At 45.9% G+C, this 16,969-nt stretch overlaps 1 protein-coding gene across 1 annotated transcript in view; it reads left to right on the forward strand.

Moving 5' to 3' along the window:
* Window positions 1-814: 814 nt before the first annotated feature.
* Erlin2 (ER lipid raft associated 2) overlaps window positions 815-16,969 on the forward strand; it is a 36,028-nt gene continuing 19,873 nt past the window's right edge. Inside the window, exons 1-4 of the mRNA XM_076913970.1 lie at window positions 815-962; window positions 7,552-7,620; window positions 7,907-8,014; window positions 8,830-8,949. Of these exons, the coding sequence (XP_076770085.1) occupies window positions 7,985-8,014; window positions 8,830-8,949 (150 nt within the window). The 5' untranslated portion in view covers window positions 815-962; window positions 7,552-7,620; window positions 7,907-7,984. The remainder of the gene's footprint in view (window positions 963-7,551; window positions 7,621-7,906; window positions 8,015-8,829; window positions 8,950-16,969) is intronic.

Genomic DNA, 16,969 nt, shown 5'->3' on the forward strand with positions numbered 1-16,969 from the left:
AGAGGTCTGTAGACAATGTATGGGACTTGGTTCTCTCCTTCTACCATGTGAGTCCAGTGTCCTGAACTCAGGTCCTCAGGCTTGGTAGCAAGCACCTTTTACCACAGAGCCATCTCAATGGCCCATAGATATTTCTTGAATACAAAATGCTTTTTCCCCTAAATCTATAATGAATAAATAAGACTAAAATGTGCTTAAACAAACAAACAAAAAAAAAAAAAAAAAAAAAACAGACCTCAAAACAAACTAGACTTTGCCCTTTGGATTCTGCAGGGGGACCTGGAAGGCACACTGAAATTCGGCCTGACCACTAGAACAATACCTGGACGAGTGGCACTCGTCTTCCAGCAAACCAGGTCTTCCATGCCTGCAGCTTGGGAAGGATGCACTTCACAGATGTTCTCCAACAGTCTCTAGAGCAAAACCAAGCTCCCTCCTGTCTTTCGGAATCTCTTCAGGGAAAAAAAAAAAAATTTCCTGCTCATGAGGCCAGAATAGAAAAACAAGGCTATATAAAACATGCCTATGAGGGAAAGAGAGGCCAGGAACAATATGCTTGCCTCTCCTGTATGCTCCTCCCCCAGGACCTCACTTCTTTTGCCTGGGGGGGGGGGAGGGGGGGCCAAGAGGCAAGCCAAGCCTAGTTTGGCCCTTGCCCTCTGACCCTTGCCAGACCAAAGGCCTTCATAGGCAGGGAAAAAAAAAAAAAAAAAAAAAACAACAAAAAAAAAAAAATACCTGAGGCTGATTACCAAGAAGGGAACTAGGTACTGGGAGCACGTGTGAGCAGAGAGCCTCGTTTCCAATTCAGGACTGTCAGGCAGTGATTAATGACTAACAGCCATGGAGCAGCCTTGATTGCCAAGTGCCGTATTGTTAAGCCTGACATTTAATGAGGCCGGACACAACTCCAGCACAATTCCACACCGTCATCTGCAAATAGTGCTCGACGGACTTAATTGGTTAAGTATTTGTGTGTGTGTGTGTGTGTGTGTGTGTGTGTACATGGGGTGGGGGGGTGGGGGTATGCAAGCTGTCCTAGGGTGAATTTGCCTTCAGTGGACAATGTGGCGCTCTATTTTAATACGCAGGGCTGGGTTATCACCATGAGGGGTTGATATGAGGGCCACAGCATTGAATCTGCCCACCTACACACCTATAACCTCTGCCCCTCGTGTGATGAAACCTGCCTACCCAACAGTATCAGTGCCCGGCTGTGGGCTCCTTCCCACCACACCACTCTCCCTGCCAGTGTCTCTGAGGGGCAGCTGGGAGCTGGCATGTTTGTGAAGTTAAAATACATGAAAGGAGATTGAAAGAAGAAGTTGTCTCGAAGCGGGCCGGGATCCAGAGCTCCCGAGAAGCTACTTTTCACTGGACTCAGATCAATGGCGCCTTGGCCTGCCTCGCTGGGCGGCTCCTCTTTTGCCAAAAGAAAACTATGTCACCCCCCATTCCGGAACTCAGGGCTCTCTCAGGAGATGGACTGAATCCATCTGATTGTTCTGGAAACAACAACATCCCAGGCAATCAGGGCTGAGAGATGGGCCTGGCATAGATTCTTTGGGCCAATTGAGCAAGGTGACATGGGGCTTTAGAGAGAAGATGTTGGCTCCGAAGGGCAGATCAATTCCAGGAACCAACGCCTATGGAGTACCAGCTCTCCCTCCAGTCTCGTGTCTTACAAGGACAGATGGAAGTGAATGGCATGCAAGGAGCTAGCCATCTAGCTGGGGGGGGGGGGGGGGGGGGAGGAGGATAACAGATGGACATGTGGGACAGCCCAGACAATGGTGCTAAGGAGCACATGACGGGGAAAGATGGTAAGTGCCATAAGGGTACTCAGAGAGGCCAGCAGCTAGGGAGGGGGGAGGGGGGAGCAGCCTTAAGAGAACCTGAAAGGTGGGAGGCACTAGGAGAGCTCTAAGAAGGCTGTCATCCGGTGATGACTTAGGACCATTAGTCCCCATTCATTAACCCCCATTGATTAGTCCCCACTAGCCACCTTAAAGGGTGTTGCCCCTAGCTATAGAAAATCTATATGCTCATGGCCCCCGGAGCCTGTTGTGATGCAGACTCTAGGACACTCTGCTAGACCCGCAATTCCACAGCTGTAATTTCACAGCAGCCCCCTAAGTAACAGTGTTCGTATTGTAGGTCATAGGTGAGAGGAGGACATCCCAGAGCGCTGGCCAAGAAGCTGTATGAAAGAGCAAGCCTGGTCCTAAACGTCATGTCTGACAGTTCTGTGATGCTTGCCTGTAATCCCAGCCTTGGGAGGCTGAGGCAAACGGTATACCAGTTCAAGGACAGCATGGGCTACCGGAAAGGGAAGGAAGGAGAAAGGAAAGGGGGGGAAAGAATAAAGCTGAGCAGAGGGGAGAGAGGATGAGTACAAGTGTTGGAGAGAAAACTTAGTCCTGGTCCTCTGGCTACAGCGAGAGTCCTCCTAGGGGCTCTGCGAGACAGTTACCCTTTGCACTGAAGGGCTCCGGTCAGGAGCAGGGGCAGGTGACTTTCTCCTGTGGGTGTCCCAGCTCTAGCCTTTGTTCCAGTCCAGTGGTTGGAACCTAAGGACCCCATGCTGGGGAATTCAGCTCATTACTGAGGCCTGGTGTGATTTAAGCATGCCTAGCCTCCCTGATTGCTCCAGCCACTCCAACTGTGGGAAGGGCTGTGTGCCTCAGAAAACAAGAATTAACAGTTAGCATTTTCCAACTGTGACTTGCCTGGGTGCGCTTCTGCTGTGGTTCAGCCTGCTGGTTCCTTTGGACCTCAGAAACCACATGCACATTTAGGGACTCTTCCTGCTTGGCACCTGACTCCCTGTGATACAGGATGCTCCTGTGACTTCCATCCTACTGCCTCGCCCCTTTCTGAAAAGCAGACTGAAATCCAGAGCCTTGGTTCTAGTTCTAGCTCAGCATTCCAAGTGATCACGCTCCTAACATTACTGGCCTCTTCTCTTCCTTCTTGTAGAATGTTATGATTTGATTAAAATGTCTCCCCACAGACTAATGGTCCTGGTGACAGGAATTGAGGAATCTGCCAGACCCCTTAGGAAGTGGACTCTACCAGATCATGAGGAGCTGGCCTCTGAAAGTTATAGCCCGGGCCCCTAGTTCTGGCCAGGCTCTGCTTCCTTGTCAGGTATCATGTGAACAGTTTGGCAACACACTCCTGCCACAATTCCAGCCAAGATGGACTGAATTCCTCAGCCAGAATAAGTCTCTTTCCTTAGGTTATCTCCATCAGGTGTTTGGGTCACAGCGATACAAAAGTAACCAGTACTGATTTCATGGATACATTGTAGGGACCACAAGGGGATGGTTGGTTTTCAATATCCTTTCAGCAGTGACACACTGATTTTTATTAGAGAATAGGTTTGAGGAATACTGAAATGAAGGATGTTAAAATTCACGAAAGCAACTTTTCACTTATTTTTTAATGATTTTTTTTCATGTGCACCCATGTTTTGCCTGAGCGTATGTCTGTCAGATCCCCAGGAACTGAAGTTATAACAGTTGTGAGCTGCTATGTGGGTGCTGGAAATTGAACCCAGGTCTTCTGGATGTTCTTAACTGCTGAGCCATCTCTCCAGTCCCCACTAAAGCATCTTCAAAGAATATTATCATCTGGACCTGAGGAGACTCACTGTCTCTCTCACTGGAGTCCCCTCCAGCACATGACTGGAAGAATCCTATTGTTTGTATGTTTCCATCTTCCTCACCATATGGGAAGGGACATGAGGGCAAAGATGGAAGTTTATATGACTTTATGTCCCTCCCAGTGACTCACACCCACAGAGGCCACTCATGGATGTTGTTTGCAGGAGGCAAACTGATTGCTCTCCCAGCTGCTTGTTCACTTAAGTAGAATTGTTAGAAGCTTAACAAACAAGTGGTCATCTTTGCTTCTTAAGAAAGGGAAGTAGTCAGGCAGTGAGTTCAAGGCCAGCCAAGTCTCTACAGAGTGAATTCTGGAACAGCCTACATTAGTTTAGCCCTCAAAATTAGCTAGAGTTGAGCCAAGCTGGTGTGTGTGCATGCTGGTGATCACAGCACTTTGGGACTGGTGCTGGGGACATACAAGCTCAAAGCCAGAAGGAGAACATAGTGACATCGTATCTTTTAACAAAGACTGTGCAATGAATGGCTCAGTAGCTAAAGGTGCTTGCCTACCATGAACTGGCATGGTAAGTTTGAGTCCCACCTAGAAAGGTAAAAGGAAGAAACAAACTCCACAAAGTTGTCCTCTGACCTATACAACACGCATAGGCACATGTGCGCATACACACACACACACACACACACACACACACACACACACCACTGGTAATACACTAGAAACCATTTTGTAACATTATCTTTCAAACCCATAGGTTGGCCCTACTCTCACCCTTGGCCAGAGAAGCATCTTTCTACAGTTGCTGAGAATTAGTGGCCATTGAGTCCTCCCTGATAAAGAGGATGTCTATACTAACACCTGAGAGGCTCGGGGAACATCAGGGTGAATGCAGAGATGCTGTGAAATGCTGTCTTCTAGATATGGTGTGGCCAGTGCCTCTTATGAACTCACTGCAGTATAGTTATCTGCACATGGTCAAACCAACGATCAGTCAACATTGAGCACAGAGAATTAACTGGACTCGAGAGAGTTACAAAGAAAACAGGAGAGCACACGGGAGAGGGGTGTGTTAGAAGGTTCCTGGGGGGAGTTGAGAGGGGAAAGTTAGGGGTTGGATATGATCAGAATATATTTTATTCGTGTGTGAGATTGCGAAGTAATAAATAAAAGAGATTAAAAATATTTTGGCACACAAAAACTATTTTAAAGCTTTATTAAGACATCTAAATGGAATTTCTAATACTCCTTTGCCAGTTAACACCACACTAGCATGCCCACAGTTTAACTCCATTCCCCAGGTTCTTCCTGAGTGTGCCATGGGCCAAGAGCTGGCTCAGCAGTCAGGGAAACCCAGAAACAACAGTGTCACATGACGGTTTGTTTGTTTCAGAAGAGGCCTCACACTGGAATCCAGTCTGGCCTCCAATGTACTCACTATATAGCTGAGGCAGGCCTTGAACTCGCCCATCACTTGTGTGCACAGCAGGACTTAGATAACAAAATAAACACTGCCCATTCAAAATGGCCACTTTGAAGTATGGGTTCTTTTTTTGCACTGTGTCACCTTGCTCCAAGCCACTTTTAAGAGCTTATGGCTTTCTGTACTGACAATGACAAAGCTTTATGGACTGATGCAGACAGGAAGTCAATTTTCAATCACTGTGATGAAATACCTGAGATAAGTTAGCATATGAAGCAGAAAGCTTTACCTTGGCTCCCAGTTTCAGAGGGTTTAGTTCCATGGGTCCCTTGGCCCTGTTGCTTGGGCTGTGGTACATAGTGTATCATGGCAGGAACGCATGGTACTGGTTACTTCATGGCAGCTGGGAAACAGAGAAAGTGGTTAGCTTCTCGGTCTCCCCTCAAATGGCATACCATCAGTGACCTTGGTTCTTCCTACTAGGTCCTATCTTGCAGTGTTTCGGCCACTCCTCAGTAGCCCCACAGGTTGGAGACCAAGCCCTCAACCTGTGGACCTTTAGGGAACGTGTTGGGTCCAGACTATAGCAAGGGAGACTCTCTCCTGAAACCAACCCTGGACATTGAGACTTATCTAAAAATCTAAATGAAGAGCTTGGTGGTTACAGGCACTGTGCCAGAGAGCCTACAACTGCCTATAGCTCCCTCTTCTGAACTCCACTGGTTACCTTCATATACACAGTGCAGATACAATCACAGAGATATACGAATATGCACATGCCCGTAAAATAAACCTTTAAAAAAAATGTAAGTGACAGGTATCTTATAGTGAAGCCTTGATGAACAAGGACTTCACACCTGTAACCTCAATACTGAGGAGGCTGAGGCAGGAGCATTCCCAAGAGTCCTAGACAAGCCTGTGCTACACGATGAGCTCCAGGTAAGCCTGGGCTAAAAAGTAAAACCACACCTCAAAAAAAAAAAAAAAAAAAAAAAAAAGAATTTGCCTGCTCCAAAAGTCAGGTTTTGTTGGGATGCCTAAATTCTGCATGCTTGCAATATATATTTATATATATCTTCTTCTGTTTTGATCTTATTCCAAACCTCCAAAACCCCATTTGTCTATCCCCAATTCAACAGTCAAAGAGATCTTTGGATACCACAAGTTAGATCATGCCACTGACTGGTTAGAAACCTCTGAGTAAAGGCCAAAGTTCCCAAAGTGGCTTCTGAGACCACACGTGATCCCACACCCTGTCCTTTCTCTAAGTTCTCCCACCATGGTCTCCTCCATTGGCTTGGCTGCCAGCCCCATGGTCTCCTTGCTGCTCCTCAAACATGCTACACATGTTCAGACTTGAGGCCTTCACTCCAGCTGTCCCCTTCTGGAAAAGTTCTCTTGAGTAGCCACTGAACAATTCCTTTATTTTCTTCAGGTCTTTCTTCTCAGAGAGACCTAGTCTGACCTCCTGTTTATCACCTCCAGAAATGGCTCCTTCTACTTCATGCATTCCACTAACTATGACGCAACCACTCACCCACACCCTCACCTCAGTGCTCACAGACCCTACATAGTTTGTCTCTTAGCCATTGTGTTACAGTTGCTGTGTCTCCCCGTAAGAACCTATGCTCAAAAGGGCTGGTATCTTTGTCCATTTAGTAGATTCACAAACACCTGGACTGGCACTTAATAAATATATGCCAAATAGGACTGGATTGGATTAAATCAGATGGACTTGCATTGTACTGGGTTGCATAACAGTTTGTGGCCACTGCTTTTCCATTTTACACTGCAGATTAAGAGACAGCCCAGTGGTTTCAAGCACCAAAGTGTCTCCTGGACAACCTGTAACACATGGCTAGGGAGATGCACAGTGCCACTGTGGGCACCCAAGAGGAACTGGTTCAGGATTGAGGAGGAGAAAGGCCATAGACCATTGTCTACCTTATCCATCATACCATCCCCTTACCCCTAGCGCATGCCCAAACATTCCAGCCCCTGCTCACTTACTATCACTGTTCCATGGGCTGTGGCACTCTTGCCTGGTTATGCTCCCTTACCCAAACTCCCCCACCCACCAATGCTCAACCTCAACCCCTTCCTCCGTGCAGTAATCGTGGCTTTCTCACAGCTTCTTTCCCCTCTCAGCTCTGTAGAACCTTCACCATTTCAAACCAAGCCTTACAGTAAAAATACATAGCGTGGAGAGGAATATACAGGGCTGGAGAGGTAGCTCAGAAATTAAGAGCACAGATCACTCTTCCAGGGGACTCGAGTTCTAATCCCAGTACCCTCATGAGATGACCCACTGCTATCAGCAACTCCGGCTCCTAGAGGATTTGACACCTCCAGTCTCTGCAGCCATTGGTCCTGAAGCACACAATCCCACACTCAGACCCACACACATAGACATTATTAAAAATAATAAATCAATCTCTCTAAGGTGTACGTGTGTTAACTCCCCAGATAACAACCGTGCTTTTTGTTTCTTCTATTATGTACAGAGAAACAAGCATGCTGCAGGCAGCGGCATCCGTGAGTTAACAGGCAAAGAGAACGAGGAGACATTTCAGGTAAGCAGGGAAGGTAAGAGACAGAGAGAACTGAAGAGTGTTTGTGTGTGTGTGTGTGTGTGTGTGTGTGTGTGTGTGTGTGTATGTGAGAATGGAAATATGGCCCAGGCATTAGTATATTTTCAGAGTTCCCCAAAATGATTGTGATGTGTATCTGGGGTTAAGAACGACCACAGGGTTAGAAATATCAAGGGACAATTAGAGAAATGAAACTGTACAAGGAATTGGGAAATGGGCCTAAGTACTATAGTCTGCCTCGCCTTCCTCTCTGTTTTATTCTTGTCAGAGGAAGTTCTATGGATCGACTGTGGACAGAAGCTACTGTCATCTTCCTAAGCTCTGAGGAGTAGCAAGAAGTCCATTCATGAAGATATCGGATGCAGCCGAGGCCCAGGTCAGTGTGAAACTCCGGGACACAGGAAGGTGTAAGGGAGTGGAGAGCTATTTGCAGCCACTGGAAACTGTGCTGCAACCTCTCCTCCCTGGCAATGGTGGTCATCTTACTCTCCAATGCCTGCTGACAGATCCAGAGCACGGTTGCTACATGAGGCCACTGTTTCAGAACCTCTAGGCTAATCCTCATGCCCCTCTTCCCTCTGCTATGTGACTTAGCAGAGGTCCAATGTCCACCCTTCACGTGGCAGCTTGGTCCAAGTGCTCTGAAGCATCTTCGGTCGATTTTAAAAGTCCAGTCTCCTAGATGGTCTGCAAGGATTCTCTGCTTTGTGCATATGACCCAGAGGGGCAGAGCAGGCAGCCAAATTGTGAGTTTACCTGAGGGGCTCCCACACGCCTCCATCACCCTCACTTTCCTTCTTACACACCAGATATGACTCCTCTCCATATGCCCCTACTAGGAAAGGGGCTGAGAACAAAAGGGCCTCTAGAAATGGGAAGGATGCAACAGAAAGATGAAGATGAAGTGTTTTCCTGAGAACAGACTCTGTCTATTCAGAGTGGAGGGTAGGGGGCTAAGAAAGGGACACAAATGTGCATATGCTGGCATTCTGTGGCTGAAGAGGAGAAGACAGTGTGCCAGGGAACCAGGGGAGGGTGTGGAATGGTGGCCTAGAGAGATGAGACAAACCCAGACTTCATGGCTGCCAAGGCCAAGCCCTGTGTCCTACAGGGCACAAGGCGGGCTCTGGAGGCCAGCTCCTTTCAACTTTCTTGTCCCCTCTGATCGCAGAGTACTCTCTCTGTACGCAGACTCACTGCCAGGCATCCAGGCTCCCACCATCCTGCGGCCTCTCTACAGTGAAAAGGGCCCAGAAAACCCCACAGGAGAAGAGAGCAGGGTGCCACAGGGAACCACACATCTACTCAGAGGTAACTCTAAACTCCAGTGGGCCACGGGAGGGGGTAAGGGAGGGGGGGTAAAGTTTTTCCACTTCCATTTGAAACTGTCAGGCGAGTGATTAATGACCAACAGGTTTGGAATCGCCTTTTATTGCCAGATCAGTATTGTTGCCCGTGACAGCTAATGAGGTTGGACAGGCTTCTCCACACTGAGCTTTATGGAGCCTGCTCCCTCCCCTGCAGAGCTCACAAGCTTTGCCAGCTTTTGTGCACAGGAATGTTCAAGCCCTACCCCCCCTTCATTCCTTCAACACCACCTCCCCCAACTCCCCAACTACCATCTCACCCAGAACCTCGCCCATCTACAAAGGAAACTGGGTAGTAGGGCACTGGCTTGCCCTACTGGAGATACCCATCTGTAACACCTAAGTCCCTAAGGCAGTTCCCACCCACCCTGGAGCTTGAACAGTAAGACCAGAAGCAGAAAGGAGAATAGAGACAAACAAACATCGTAGCCTAGGGGATGGAGGTTGGAAGGCTTGCGTGAGACAGCTGCATCTGGGTCCATCACCCTTGACAACCACTCCAGACAGCTGTAAATCTCAAGGCTGACTTGACATATTCACCATGTCAGTCTGCGATGTGTTAAGGGGGTAAAGATGTAGAAGCAATCTGAGTGAAGAAAGAAGGCTTAAAACCATCACTAAAGATTTCTGAAGCTGGGGGCTGGGCTTAGTTGTTGGTCACTGGCTTAGTAACATGAACAAGTCCTTGGCTGCCACCCCAAGAACTAAAAAGGTGGGGGAAGAACTATTTTAACCCTCACCTTAATCTAGGATCCACAAAGCTGGTTTAAGTTCAGACATCAAGATGGCCCTTGTCTGAGGGTTAAGACATTAACGAAATGCCAGCTTTGTTTTCTTACCTCTTACAAATAATATTTACCTTTGTGCTGGTCCACATCTTGATATGGTTAAGCACATGCTTGCCTGTGGTTTAATATTTGAAGGAGTGAGAGCAATGTAATAGGCAAACAGCTTAAAAGGCCCAGAAAGACCCCCTCAGCTTAAAAAATCTATTACTTTTCAGTGTGATACAAATGCATTTTGCTTCTGCTTAGAGCAATTTCCTAGTTTGCTCTTATTAAACCAGGAGACGGTTTAGCAGAGTTCTTGATTTATGAAACACATACTAGATTCATTAAAACCTTAAAAGATTTAATACATTTTATCAGGACATTAAATCTGTGCCAGCTTTTTAAATCAAATACCTGCCATATTTCATTCCCCACGCCCTGGACGCTGACTCAAGAACACTGAAATGCCGACTGACAAACATTATGGGTATTTCAGGCCTGATTTCGAAGTGCATTAAAGTCTTCCCTCCCAGGATTTACAGCTCAGCCTCTCCCCAAGCTTCATCTTTCCCAGGAGCAAGTGATTCCTCCCTTTGGAATTTGGTTCAGTAGGATGGGCTGAGCTACGTGTTTCCTATCTCACACCAACACTCCATCTCTCCTGTCCCCTTCTCCACATTCCTGATGCTGAGACCTTTTAATACAGTTCCTCATGTTAGAGTGACCCCCAACCATAAAATTACTTTCCTTCTACTTCAGAACTATAATTTTGCTACTGTTGTGAATTGTAATGTAAATATTTTCGGAGATAGGGGTTTACCACGGGGTCACAACCCACAAATTGAGAACCACTACCCTAAACCGGGTTTTATAGAACCTCACCCTCCCAATAAGCCAACTTTCTCTAGACTTCCTCATGAACTCTGTGGATTTGGGTCTTCAATCAGACCCCCAAAGACCCATCACCAGCTTGTGGTGTTATGAGGAGTCGGGGAAGCCTTTAACGCATGGGGCCTTGTAGAATTAGGTCACTAGAGAAGTACTTTCAGAGTGGGTTCTAGAGTCCTGGTCTCTCATGTTTTCTCTCTGGCTCTTTCCCAGCCAGCATGGGGTACAATGATGTCCTCCTGCCATACATCCCTGCCAGGACATACTGTACCTACCAGACTAAAAAGCAACGTGGCCTAGCAACCATAGACTGAAACCTCTGATACCATGAACCAACATAACCCTTACTCTTGTGAGTTCTGTGTCTTAGGTGTTTTCATCAGTGTGGTGGAAAGTGCATGCCCACATCACAGCCCTTTTCAGTCCTTACGACATGGCCCGTGCAGAGCCACATCGGTATAGCACACCACACTTGGGAAGCCTGCAAGAAGAGGCTTCCAGTTCTTAGCACCTCACTTTTAAAACCTTGCCGTGGTGTTTCTCAGCTGGAATATTTTTGTGACAATACACAGCGGTGGGGATGAACATTTGGCAACACCTGGGACATGTTTACTGTCACACCTGAATCAGGCACAGTGCTACTGGCCCCTAGGGATAGACGCCAGAGCTACTGATCATCATCTTACACTGCACAGGATATCTCCCTCCTCCATCCTTGTCAGGGGAGGGGAAGGGGAGAATAAGAAGTATGCAGCCTAAAACCCCAACAGTGTGGAGACTAAAGAACTCAGCAATAGCATCGTCGCAAGTATGTTCATAAGTTTTCCATTGCTGTGACAAAAATGCTTGAGATGACCAACCCAGAAGGAAGACAGAATTCTTTATTTGGACTCACAGTCTTGGAAGTTTCCATCCATGGGTGCCAGCTCCATGGATTCTGAACCTCTGAGAAGGCAAAGCTTTCTGGCAGAGAGCAAGTACATGAGGTAGCAGACCTGCTCAGGTCATCACAGTGGCCTGGGAGCAGCTAGTGCTTACAGCATAGCCCCTCCTCAAGAACTCATGCATCTATGAACCCAGTTGGAGTATGTGGTAACTTGTAGTCATTGCTGGGGGCATACAGCTATTAGCAACTGACTGAACCATTGATTATATCAATGCCTACAGGATCCATTCACCTCCCAAAGGCCCCCACTTCTAGACACATAAACTTGGGGTGGGGGTGGGGGAAGAGTCCAAGCCTAGCAACCAGTATAGGGGCTCTTCATTCTCAATGTGCTTCCATGATGTGTCTCGGAACCCACAGTCTCTTCCCCTACACGATACCATTGTGTGAGAATCACCAGACAGTTCTGGAGTAGCCTAGAAATTTTATTCAGTGGCCAATGGAGAAGATGGAGAAGAGCTCTGACTCCAAACACAACCTCCCTCAGAGGTCTAGGACTGGATTTTTGCTAGTGGTAGTTTGTGGGGAGTGTGGTACCCATGTCGTTCTTAGAGGCTTTCATGGACAGAGTTTTCAAGGGATCAGAAAACCACTTCTTTTCTTCCTCAATTCTGAGCATGGTCAAATCATGGTTAGAACAGTGGCTATGTTTTTTTGTAATTATAGTTTTAACTACAGTGAGCACGAGCTCACATGCAGCATTGACAGAGCACCTAAATCAGACGAAAGTGGACTGGTTTCACCTGGGCAGTCGGAGTGTGTGATAACTCGCCAGTAGTCATTGGTGGGAATATGTAGCCACTAGCACGAGCTTTAACTTTTTCAAGCAAGCAGTATAGCTGACACAACCAATGGGCCATCAATAGTTTCAAGGTTCAGTCTAGTGTCAGAGTCAAATTGTGGCTTAAAACAAGAGCTTGTTTCAATGAATGTTGCTTGAATTAAACCAGATTTCTATCCCGATACTGGGACTCCCTCCCAACTTACAAGTGTACAGGAGAAAGTATTGGATTTAGAATCGAGTGATTCTGCTCAAGACTCTGAAGTGCGCCTAAGATGCTTTGGGCATAGAGAAGTGTTAGGAAGAACCATGGAAGACAAATAAGAGTTAGTATCACACGCATATGCACACACACAAATATATTGAAAAGGCGGGAGGTGCAGAAAAAGGATCACATTAAAAAGTCTACATGATGAGATAAAAGATTTGAAGTTGTTTTCATGGAGAATCTATTATTACATGTTTAAGATATATATATATATATATAAAGATTAGTTGAGGGGCTGGAGAAATGACTCAGTGGTTAAGAGTGGTCAAGACTGCTCTTCCAGAGGTCCTGAGTTCAACTCCCAGCAACCACATGGTGGCTCATAACCATCTGTAATGGGGTCCAATGCTCTCTTTCTGGTGTTTTGGAGGACAGCTACAGTGTGCTCATATACATAAAATAAATAAAATCTTTTTTAAAAAAATGTTGGCAATAAGCTTTAAAAAAATTTAAAAATACAAGATTAGTTGAGCTCCAGCCTGGTCTACAGAGTGAGTTCTAGGACAGCTAGGGCTACACAGAGAAACCCTGTCTCGAAAAAGAAAAAACAAACAAGAAAGATTACTTAAGAGTCTGGTCTGGAGGTATAGCTAAATGGTAGAGCATGTGCCTAGCACATGCATAGCCCCAAGTTGGATTACGGGCACTACAGAAGACAGCATGAGGCACACTGTTCAGGAAGCACGGACTGAAAGGTGAGAGATGAAAGGTGGATTCAGGAACTCCATTAGTACAGGTGATTACAATAATCCCAGTGACAAAGCCATAGGCTGAATAGAATAGAAATAATTAGAAATCTACAAGTAATTAGATGGAGCAGAGCAGGAGAGAGGCTGATAGATTTGGGGTGTGGCTCAATAGCAGTGTTTGCTATCCATGTAGCTCTGGGTCCAAGCCCCAGTGCCACAGGAAAAAAATCATAATAAAATCAAATAGAGGATGAATGGACCTTAAATAATTGAATGAACAGTGATGTCTTTCATGGAAAGAATATGGCTGAGGAAAACAAATTTAAGTTTTAGAAAGGATCTGTTCATTTCTACCCAACATCCGAATAATTGGTACCCTAATCTATGCCTCATGGGTATCAATATTCACAGGGGTAAGGCCCTATGTTGAATGCCTGCCACTACACATTTTTTCTAACATCCCCATAAATTCAGAGTTGGGAGTCAAGATGGCCTGAAATGTCAAAGGCCAAGCAAGCTTCAAGCCAATTAGCAAAAATAAATTCAAGCTAAAGGGATATTGTTTCTGGCCATCTTCAAACTACATTATAGACCTGACTATGCTTGCTTTCTACATACTTATTTTTCCTTGTCTGCCTGATTCTCCCTGAATAAAATCAATGGACTAATTGGATATCATGGTAACAGCCTATAACGCTAGATGAAATTCCACCCAGCAGTGCTGTCCGTAGACAGAACGCGGATGTCTCTCAAAATGATTATTGTAGATCAAAGAAATGCATACTTGTGTAAGAGTGCACACTGTATAGATCCACTTCTATAAAACTCTAGAAAACACAAACCAAGAACAATGTAAGAAAATCTGTGGGTATCTGGGAGGACAGGGCTGCCACAGAGGGAAGAAAATGGTGGAGACTTCAGTAAGTGAAGCCTAGTCAAAGGAAGTTAGGTTGTTGGAGACTTGCCCTTGGAAGAGACAGGCCAAAACCTTCATGCCTCATCCACCACACTTTCCCAGTGCTATACTAGCCTAGAACAGTTCCAAAGCCAGAAAGCCAAGTGACCAGGAATGGAAACTATAGGTCAGATAACTTAGGTTAATGATCTCAGTTGTTTTGTTACGGGGAGGAAGGATGAACAACGTACTGCAGCAATCTACAACCACAAGATGAACAATACCATGTAACTCATTCACGGACTTCACAACATAATGTGGGCAGTGTCCAAATGAAAGAGCTGCCATTTCTGACCACCATCTGCATTCCTGAAAGGCTGAGTGTGAAATAACTGGTGTGTGCACCCAAGTCTACACACATATGGGTGTGGATGTTAGAAGCTCAAACATTTTCCACCTAGTTTACTAGAAAGGAAAGAAACAAAGAAAGAAAGAAAAAAGGAAAGAGGGCTGGCAAGATGGCTCGGTGGGTAAAGCCTGGTGACATAAGGTCAACCCCTGGCACCAGTGTAAAGGCGGAAGGAGAGAAGTGACTTCACAAAGTTGTCTTCTGACCTCCATGCACTATGGCACACACACACACACACACACACACACACACACACACCACACATGCATGTGATACAAACAAACATTTTTTAAAAATATAATTTAAACATAAACTAGAGATCATTTGGACTCTGACTTTGTTACTCACCAGCTCTGTGGCTGTGCAAGATGGCTTTATGTCAACTTGACACAAACTGAAGTCATCTGAGAGAAGAGAACTTCAATTAAGGAAATGCCTTTCTAAGATCTGGCTATAGAAGGGTCTGTAGGGAATTTTCTTAATTAATGATTGATGGGGAAGGGCCAGCCCATTGTGGGTGGTGCCATCTATGGCTGGCAGTGGGCCTGGGTTCTATAAGAAGCAGGTTGAGCAAACCATGGGAAGCAAACAAGTAACAGCACCCCTCCATGGCCACTGCACCAGCTCCTGCCTCCAGGATCCTGCCCTGCTTGACTTCCTGTCCTGACTTCCTTCAATGATGGACTGTGGTGTGGAAGTGTAAGCCAAATAACCCCTTCCTCCCCAGGTTGCCTGGGGTCATGGGGAAGTGCCTTTGTTTACAGCAACATTATATGTCAGTCTGAGAGTGCAGACTCATTGTTATTTGCCTCTCTGTTGCTTGAGTTATTTAGAATGTAGGTAAAGACTCCAAGAGCCTCCGCTGGGCAAGAGAGTCCACTCCCCTGTCATGTGAAACAGCCAGAGCCATCCATCTTCCCTGTAGATAAGGAGGAGGTTTCCTGGTCCAGCCTACAAAACTGGGAAGAGGAACAGACTCTGGCCAGTCTTATTTCCCATGCATCGTTTTCCCGCATTGAGGTTAGCATGCAACTTAAACTCCCATAAGACTGGTACTTTATCAATTAAAGTAATTTATCTCTTAAAACTTTAGAGTCTTGACGAATAACATTCTTTTGCACTGGAGAGATACCTCTTCGGTTAATAGCACTCCTCTTCCAGAGGACTGGGTTCGATTCCCAGCACACACATGGCCAATCACAACTGTCTTTAACTCAAGTTCTCAAGGATCCAACACCTTCACAGAGACATACATGCAGACAAAACATCAGTGCACAGAAAAAAATTAATAACACTGTTTGAATTAGTACCAAAATAAACTTTAAACTATACATACAGACCATAGAGAAGTGACATCATCTTATTAAAAGAAAGTGGGATCTAAGTTATACAGGGAAATACAACACAAAAAAAAACTTAGTCTGTGAGGAAGCTTGGGGGCAGATGTGTTTTTATCTGAAGTGTGTGGATCAACCCTAACTTCAGAGTGAAGTTTTTTTTATAGCATATGATAACTTACCAACATCATCTATATCAGAAAGGGCATTTTTAATAACACTGAACCCAGCCATTTATATTGGACAGGATACTCAGTGTGGAGTCCAGCGACCACTAGACAGACCTGAAGCATCTGTCCTCCTTTTACTCTGGGTAGAGATGTCCAAATGACTCTTATCTGTTGGATCTGATGGAGGTCACAGAAGATCTTGATGATAACAGGGTCACCTCTTCCTTCTTCCTTCTCAGATAGAATCTATTAGTGGGGGAGGGGGTTCCTTTGTGGAAGGCTCTTACCTGCTGTGCAAGGGACACACATGCAGAAGCTGCTTCTTCAAGTGTGTTTTTCTCTGCTTTGGACAGGTTGAAAGGTTTAATTACAGTTCATCCCTTAGTTGCTCAGTCAGGAAATGGAGGATGTGTTCGTAGTTCAGACATGAAGTTGCCTTCCTTATTCTCAGGATGTTGTTACAGTTACGGGGATGAAAGGCAGCTACCCTGGTGGTATGGCTCCCTGACTTCTTCCCAGGTTGCCACTCCTTGTAGAGAACATTTCTTAAGCTGCTCATTCTCCATCCTGCCCCTCACTACCCACTGACTCGTCTTCATTCTCTGCTCCAACTCTTGCTCCTAAATGCTTTTCAGCAATGGCGGCCTTGCAGGTGGTGCACTGGACACAGTACATCTGCTGTTGGCCTACCTGTGTGTCTAGATTTTCAGTATCTTCCTCAGCATGCATAGATGAAAGTTTAATGGAATCAGTGGGGACAGGAAGACTAAGTAGCTGTTTCAGGAATGAGATCCCCAGATTCCCGTACTGT

This window comes from Arvicanthis niloticus, chromosome 16 (genome assembly GCF_011762505.2).
Source record: "Arvicanthis niloticus isolate mArvNil1 chromosome 16, mArvNil1.pat.X, whole genome shotgun sequence".
Taxonomy (NCBI): domain Eukaryota; kingdom Metazoa; phylum Chordata; class Mammalia; order Rodentia; family Muridae; genus Arvicanthis; species Arvicanthis niloticus.